The following is an 8,957-nucleotide window of genomic DNA, read 5'->3' as shown; positions in this document are numbered from 1 at the left end:
TAGTAAGTCAATAATCTTGACATCAACAATAACATAAAAATTGATCCAATTCGCCTACATCCTTTCATAGCTCAGTTATCTAATCCTTACAACATTATTAGTATCAACATCAATTGGTCTAACAACTCAACGATCTAATGAAGGAATCAAAGTACTATTATGGCCAAACTAAAGCAGATGAATTGTTTAATCTCATAAGAGCAAGCTAGAGAAAGGGAAGAATGAGAGCAAGAGATGGAGGAATATGGTGCTTTGCTAAAGAACAGACTTGCAAAATTTTTCCTCATCCTAAAGATAAGAATGCTATTGGGTGCATATGGGTCTACAAAACTAATTTAAGAGTGAATGCTTCTATAGAAAAATTCAAGGCTAAATTGGTTGCTAAAATGGTTGAATAAAAAAGGTGTTGGTTATTAAAATCCAATTTCTCATTTTATTAAATTGAATATAGTTAGAACTTTTATATCCTTGGCTACAAGACTTGTGTTGCATATTCATCAAATGAGCACTAAAAGTGCTTTATTAAATGGAGATTTGTATGAAGAATTTTTTTGGATCAACAACAAGGATTTAAAGATTAAAATCATTTTATGGTCCTAAACAGACAACATCTGCACTAAATGAGAAGATTGACTACTATAGATTTCATGGGTTTAAAAAATGTAAACCTAATTCTAATCTTAATGTGAAGAAAGTCTATGATGAGATTATTCTTGTTGCAATTTATGTAGATGATGTCATTATTTTTGGACTAAATATTGGGTCAATTAATATTTTAGATTAGATCTTAAAAGGAGATTTCATATGAGCGTTTCGGTAGAACTCAACCATTTTCTAAATCCAAAAGTTTGAAACTTCGTGATGAATTATTCATCTTGTATTCAAAATATGTTTTCAATATTTTTGAAAATTACACATGGTTGAGTACAAGTTTGCCTCTACTCCCTTACAATTAAGAATCAAGTTGACTCAAAAATATATTTCTAATAGTGTGGACACTACTTTATATATAAACAACTCATTGGTATCTTTGTTTGTTTTACTCATTTTAGACCAAATGTTTGTTCTATAATCAATCTACTAACTAGAGTTATGGAAGTGTCTAAAGCAAGTCATTGGTTAGTTGTTAGAAGAATCTTGTGATATATTCATGGAACAATATTCTTCTAGCATCCACAATGATTAAACAATTTCTAATTTGGAAGTCTTTTGGTGGTTGTATTTTTCAACTTGAGCCAAATTGTATTACATGAAGTATGGAACAAGAGAAAAAATAACTACATCATCATCTTCATATATAGATCAACAAAGAAGAAAAAAACAATTTACATTTAAAGTCTTTAATTAAATATATTTAAAAGATCATAAGCATTTGAAAAAACAAGATTTAAAATTCTCTAACTTAGTTTTAACCTTTTTAGAGGATTTTTTTAAAACTTAATCTCTAATATAAAAGACTCGATTTGAAACCATCTTAAGTAGTATGACAATACTCATACCTAATCACGTCTTTTGGGATTTTATTTTTTTAAATATTACTAAATAGAAATGTTAAGATGGGTCATGGAAGGGGCTTCCTTAAAAAATATAGTAGTGAGTGGTATATTTTTAGGAATATCTAAAGGTTAGTGATCCTATGAATCATGTAATGTATATTATAGCTTTAAAAATATAAAATATATAAAAAAAGTAAATTTTTAATTTTCTTTCTAATTTTATTTTTTTGTTACAAACAAAAATGAGTAGATTATTGACATTACAAGTTTGTTCCTCGTCCTAAAGGTAAGAATTTTATTGGGTGCATATGGGTCTACAAAACTATTTTTAGATTGGATGCCACTATAAAAAAATCAAGGTTGAATTGGTTGCTAAAAGGGTTCAATAAAAAAGGTGTTGGTTATGAAAAAATATTTTCTCATGTCAATATATTGAATACAGTTAGAACTTTTATTTCCTTGGCTACAAGACTTGTGTTACATATTCATCAATTGAGCACTAGAAGTGCTTCATTAAATGGAGATTTGTATGAATTTGTTTCTTTGGATCAAGCACAAGGATTTAAAGATTTAAAAAGTCATTTTATGGTCCTAAACAAAGGATGAAGGGTGCTTCCCTCAATACCTTAAACACATTACAAAAACAAAGAAATAACAACAATTTGCAAGAACAAAATATGAGCTTCTTATTATCGTTGCAAATGTGAAATTACAGAATTCAGAATTACAATATGCTAACCCACATGAGCTCCTTCATTACAGTAATACGCAAGACAAAGATGTGAACTATCAGCCAGAGCTGTCCTAAACAATCTATGAGCATTTCTTAAATAGACAATTTTATGCCACCCAGGAAGGTTCTAAACACTCAAACGTAATACCTAGGGCCAACAGACCCTAACAATACATATAGAGTTGGCCAAATACACCTTTGACATTTATTTTGGAAGTTTTGGTCAGCCCAACTTCGGAAGGTCATAACTTTCAAACCGTTGCTCAGATTGGCTATTATAGCCACTTTTCAAAATCTCCAACTTCTTATCTGCAACCTTCAATCAGCACAAGTGCTCATCCATCAAGTTTTCAGGCCTCATCCGGGCATGTTTAGGCCCTAAAAACTAAGCTCAAAGTTTTTGTACCAAAAATCCACAATAACTTCACTAATACTTATGATATGGCATTGAGCCTCAACTTGCAGGCTAATATGATTGAGTTGAACCTCCACCTCTAAAATTAGGATATTATGAGCTCATATGGTTGGCTTGTTGATTGGCAAGCCTCCACAAACATTAACTCTGCATTAAAACAACATTTATTGAAACAACTAAAATCAAATATTTTTGGGTGATGAAAGATTACTCTTACACCCAGGATGCTCCTGCATCAGCAAACAACATCTACATTGAATGAGGAAATTGACTGCTATAGATTTTGAGGATTTAAAAAATGTAAAACCTAATTCTAATCTTTATGTGAAGAAAGTCTATGATGAGATTATTCTTGTTGCAATTTATGTAGACAATGTCATTATTTTTGGACTGAATATTGGTTCAATTAATGTTTTAGACCAGATCTTAAAAGAGCATTTCATATGAGTGTTTTGGTACAACACAACCATTTTCTAAATCTGCAAACTTCACAATAGATTAGCCCATCTTGTATTCAAAATATGTTTTGCATATTTTCAAAAAAAACTACTCAAATAAATAATTGATTTTCATTCAAGTATTATAACAAAGATTAATTGATTGTTTATTTCAATTTTAAAATCTAAATTTTATTGAAAGTGTGAATTTTTTTTTCAAATTGTAATAAAGAATTCATGAAAAATAGTTCTTTGATAATTACTGTTTTAAAATTTAAATTTAGAAATGTAAATGTTATAATGTCATTAAATTTTCATAGTCTAAAGATTGAAGTCTTTAAAATTGAACAGACATATGCAATATAGAGAACCCAAGCAGTAGAGAACATTAATTCCTAGAATACATAATATTATCCTTTGGATACAAGTTACAAATCGGATGATAAAACAATCTTTGCAGAAAAAGAAGTGACAACAGTATCATATGCTCATATTGAAAATTACTAATGCAAAATCTACATGGATGAAATTGGTTATACGGCGAGTCATCTGTCAGGCGACATACAAATACACCGAATTCCTCTTAAAATCTCTCTTGGCTGCCCTCATCCCTTCCCTTCAAAGCCCGAAATATATTACACTAAATCCAAGCCTATCTAATGAACACTACAATGCTGGAGATACATTTTCCAGACTTAGACTGAGCTCGATTTCTTTGGTTAGAGATTCTACAATAAAACTAGAAGCATAATCTAACTTTACACATTAAAATTTCATCCTCCGCCATTACGAACATGGAGCTCTTTGAACATAGAAACCACCTGCATCATGGTAGGCCTCCTCGAGGGAAAATCCTCCAAGCATTGCATTGTAATCTGGAGGTATCGCAACACCTCAGAATCCGCACCAATGTCCTTCAAATCTGGATCAATGACCTCCTTCGCCTTCCCCTGGTTCAGATTGAGTTTCACCCACCCAACCAAATTGCTGTCCCCAAAGTCTTCCTTGTCGGTGGGTCTCTTTCCAGTAAGGATTTCAAGCAAGAGCACACCAAATGAATAAACATCTCCCTTTGCAGTGCACCTGAAGCTCTGGTAATACTCAGGAGGAACATAACCAGGAGTGCCTGCAAGTGTGCTCACGCTCAGGTGAGTATCCAGTGCACTGATCAGCCTGGCCATTCCAAAGTCGGAGACTCTGGCTTCCATGTTCTTATCAAGAAGCACATTGCTCGACTTCATGTCTCGGTGAATTATGTGAGGAATGCAGTTGTGATGGAGAAATGCAAGGCCCTTGGCAGCTCCTCTCGCTATCTGTTTCCTCACATCCCATGTGAGAAGTGTTTTGGTTTTGGTCTTGTCCCCATGAAGCATGTCTTCTAAGCTCCCAAATTCCATGTACTCGTAGACAAGAAGCCTCTCCTCCCCTACTTTGCAGTAGCCCAACAAGGGAACCAGGTTCCTGTGCTTTATCTTGCCTAGGGTTTCCATCTCCGCCATGAATTCTCTGTCTCCTTGGTAGCTCAACCTAATCAGTTTCTTGATGGCAACCACAGACCCGTCTCGTAAGCTGGCCTTGAAGACTTCCCCAAATCCCCCACATCCTATCAGACTCTCGGGGCAGAATCCATTGGTGGCCTCAATGAGTTGGGAGAAGGTGAGTTTTCTGAGAGGTCTCTCAAAGGTAGCAACATTGATGCTGAGCGGTTCTTTCTCCTTTCCTATCTTCCATGTTGTAATGTTGCCCGAGTTGTAAAGTGTGTTGAGAATGGCAGCTGCCTCTCCTTCCTTCTGCCTGGCTCTCATAGTAATTGCCCAAACAATCAACAGACACACTGAAGCCATGGAGATCAGGATGCCCAAAACAATGCTATTAGCCCATGATGCAGCGGCAGGTCTCTTGAAGTTCTGGGTATTGTCGGTTATATTGTTATTGGCTGGATATGAAGCAGAGCAAGAGGCGAGTGGAACTCCACATAGGCCAGGATTGTTTGCATATTGAGATGCGGGGAGGGTGCTGAGCTGACCTCTGGAAGGAATAGGACCAACCAGCTGGTTGTCTGAGAGGTCTATTTGCACTAAGAATGTAAGATTGGAGAAGGATTCGGGGATGTTACCCTGGAGCTTGTTGTGCGCGGCGTCAAAGACTCCCAGATTTGTAAGGTGTCCAAGAGATTCAGGAAGAGTGCCAGTGAGCTTGTTGTGGGCAAGACCGAGCACTTGCAGTGCCACCATTTCACTGAATTCTGAAGGGATGCTTCCCTGCAGATTGTTGTACGATAGGTCCAGATATTCCAGACTCACATAGCGAGTCCAGTCATTCAAAGCACTGCCCGAGTATAGCCTGGTGAAATGACATTTTTTTGTTAGTATGAGATGGACCAAGCAAAATATTGTAGATTGTAATGTACAAAACAAGCCAGCCTAGCTGTTAGTTTCTTGCGCCTTTCTACCTTAATAGTAAAAAATTCTAGCACTTAATTGTTATCTGTTTACTGATAATGTAGCAAGCATTGGCAGACAGGCTCAAGAGAGAAATTACAAGTTTTGCCATTATTAAAACTAGTTTTGGCCTCTGAATGCAAGTCCTAGATTGATTTGTTAACATTTTTCTTCATGGATCTTGTAATGACTTCATTTTTCATTAATATTGTACTAAGAGCTTCAATGCTCTATAGATCCCCTTTTAATTGTTATATATCAATGTGAGGCAGTCTTAGTTTATAAGCTCTTAGCAGAAAAACATTTGATGTAAACAGCTATTAAGCTGCTTGTACTTGCATAAATCTACGGCTGGCTCATGCCTACGGCATAGGCAAATACTCTTATGCGACTCTAAATATTTCAATGAGCTACTGGGTATCTGAATTTTCTCAAAATCTTATGAACAGCAGAAACATTTTGTAAGAGATCTCCCCCTTTCCAGCATTGATAACATTTCTATCACTGCCCAAAAATCTCCAAAAATCTCCATATGAAGCTCGGAATCCTAATAAGAAGGAATAAAAGAAGATTTCTTGTTTTTGCCTAAAGTCATTACAAATAAACTGAGACTGAAGTAAACAGTCATTGTTATCATAGTGTAAGATTATAAAGGGGGAAAAATCAAAACAGAAAATCCTTGAAAAGTTCAGTTGGGCAACTCTGGATAGAATAAAATGAAGCGAGTGAGATCCAACCATGTTTACAAGATTATATGTACCGTAAACAGAAAAATAACCTTATTTTCTTTGATCATCTGTTACCAGATGCCTCAGCCTTGTAAACCAGGGTAGGGGTTTGGGAACTCTATCTAGTTCTTTTCATGGGGTATAGCTTGTAGTTCTTTGCTAGGTTTTTCTATTATTTAAAGATGGCTCTAAGTAGCAGTGTTGCACATATATATACACAAATTTCAAAATTGAGTACCTGGTAAAGTCGCACGTCTTCAAAGTGGGGACTTGGAGAAGACGCTCATGCCTAATTCCTGCAAATTCCAGCAACCCACCAACGCCTTTGCAGAAACTTCCGATATTCCTCACGAATGCGAGGGTATTACCCGAAAGAATCCCACTAAGAGCGACACCACCTCTCCGGCCCAAATGCTTTGGAATCGTCCCACTCAGATTGTTACTATTCAAGTCCAACCAGAGCAGACTGCTGCAGTTTCCCAGCTCCCTTGGGATGTCCCCGCTGAAGCTATTATTTGCGAGCTGCAAGATCGCCAATCTGCTCAGCTTCCCGAACTCTCGTGGGATCCTTCCGCTGATCTTGTTACTTGTCAATGAAATCCATTCTAGATTGCTGCAATTGGCAAGGTGTTGGGGCATCTTCCCCGTGAGATAGTTGTTGTTAAGGATGAGATTCTTGAGCTTACTGCACTGCCCGAGCTCCGAAGGAATCCTGCCCTCAAGCCCATTGAACCACATCATCAAGCGTTCGAGATTGCTGAGCCTTCCCAGCTCCGGAGGAATGCTACCTTTGAGAAAATTGAGGCTTAGGTCGATGGTCTTCAGCTTGGGGCAAAAGGCCAGGGTCACGGGGATTTGGCCGGAGATGAGGTTATCCGCGAGCTTAAGCTCTTCCAGAGCCTCAGCCCCCGGGCATATGGAAGGAGGCAAGGAGCCGGAGAGTTTGTTGGAACTGAAATCCACCACTTTGAGCTTCTTGCAGGTGGAGATAGAGGCGGGAAATGGACCCGATACATAGTTGTTGCTCAGAATAAGGCTTTCAAGGGCATTCAGGTTGCCCAGGATCGAATCTGGGAAGCGCCCGGATATGTTGTTGTTCTCTAAATCCAGAACCTGCAAAACAGAGCACGCCGAGAAGGAAGAGGGAATCGAGCCCGAGAAGTTGTTGGTCGAGAGCTGGAGGGTTGTGAGAGATTGGCAGCAGTTTCCGAGCTCAGAAGGAATAGCACCTCTCAAATGGTTGTGGGATAAATCCAGCCGCTGAAGAGAAGTGAGCTCGCCTAAGGATCCGGGTATGTCTCCCTCTAACTGGTTCGATGAAAGATTCAAAGCCCGCAGTGCAAGGCAGCTAGAGAAGGAAGAAGGAATGTAGCCCGCAAGCATGTTTGAGGACAAATCAAGGGACACAAGGCTGTAACAGCCCGTGAATTTGTCCGGCCCTGAAATTGCTCCGGACAGATTGTTGAACGACAGATCCAGGATTTGCAGCTGGTCAGAATGAAAAACATCTAGACCAGTAAGGTTATTGTGGGAGAGACTGAGGGATTTCAGCTTGGGGTGCGCCGTGAGGAATTCAGTGGAGATTGAACCGGTGATTTGGTTGAAGGAGAGGTCTAAATGGTGCAAGCCCAGAGGAAGCTTGACGAGACTAAAAGCATCGCCGGAAAAGGAATTGTTGGAGAGATTAAGCAGTTGGAGCTTGTCCAGAGAGTTGAGAGAAGAAGCAGGGATGGTTCCTACGAGCCCTGCTCCGCTCAAGTTCAACTCCGTGACTCGCCAATATGTGCAACGTACACCCTGCCAGAAGCAGGGATCGTGTGAGGAATCCCACCATTGCAGAATACCATTTGGGTCTTTTTCTACACTCTTTTTGAAGCTCAGAAGCGCTGCAGCATCCGTTTTTTCACTGGAACACAATGCATGCCATCTAAATGCAAGCAACAGAAATACCGCCCAAATGTGTTTTGGATCCATCGATAAAGCTCAGAATGACTCTCTCAGGCCATAATGATTTCACAGAGCCGCAATAGCTTCTGAAATAGAATTTGCAATGAGAACAGGGTCTGGAAAATTGGAAATACCCATTGTGATCTATGCAGGTAGAGAGAAATACAATGCTACTGACTGGGTATTTATACAATTTATCAACTAATTAGCGAGGTTTACTTGCCCAAATAGTTGAATTGAAACATACGAGGAGAAAAGTAGATGTAGTGCAGAGGGCCCGCCGAACAGTAGCTCTGTGGGATGCAGAATCAGTAACACAGTGTATCTGGATGATTTAAAAGTTCATGGGAATGCATACAAAAGCATGTTCCCCTGTTATTTGGTACTTTTATTGTAGATTATGCATCAGTCATTTGATTTCACTGTGTCCGTTATATCTCTATATGAAAGATTAAAATCCTATCAAAATTGTGTATAATCTTTGATTCGATCAAGTAAACATGATCGAAAACAACTTTCAGTCACTGCTGAAGGAGCTTTGGCTGACTGTACAAAGACCCGTACAGAACTATTTGAAGGAATTATTTATCCTTCGTACAAATACTAAATGATACAGGTACGAGGTTATGTTTTGTCATAGTCAAACAGTATCGTCATTAACTCTTGTACGGGACGGTGTGCATTAAGTCCAAGCTCCCGGGAATGAATCTACACCTTCAACTGTTTTGGATATTTGAACTCTTTTATTAGGAAAGTGCAT

The 8,957-nt window shown here is 38.3% G+C and overlaps 1 protein-coding gene across 1 annotated transcript; it reads right to left on the bottom strand.

Moving 5' to 3' along the window:
• Positions 1 to 3,534: 3,534 nt before the first annotated feature.
• Positions 3,535 to 8,618, bottom strand: BRL2 (BRI1-like 2). The gene is made up of 2 exons (XM_089803969.1): positions 6,489 to 8,618; positions 3,535 to 5,424 (listed from the first exon to the last, which is right to left on the bottom strand). Exons 1-2 carry the CDS (start codon positions 8,222 to 8,224, stop codon positions 3,855 to 3,857), a joined length of 3,306 nt encoding a protein of 1,101 aa, XP_089660095.1. The 5' UTR covers positions 8,225 to 8,618; the 3' UTR covers positions 3,535 to 3,854.
• Between the last annotated feature and the right edge of the window lie 339 nt (positions 8,619 to 8,957).

The sequence above is a fragment of the Cupressus sempervirens genome, chromosome 10 (genome assembly GCF_028749045.1).
Source record: "Cupressus sempervirens isolate cs-2001-9-10 chromosome 10, ASM2874904v1, whole genome shotgun sequence".
NCBI classification, from domain to species: Eukaryota; Viridiplantae; Streptophyta; class Pinopsida; order Cupressales; family Cupressaceae; genus Cupressus; species Cupressus sempervirens.
The sequence above is the reverse complement of the archived record's forward strand: the minus strand, read 5'-3'. Positions and strand labels throughout refer to the sequence as shown.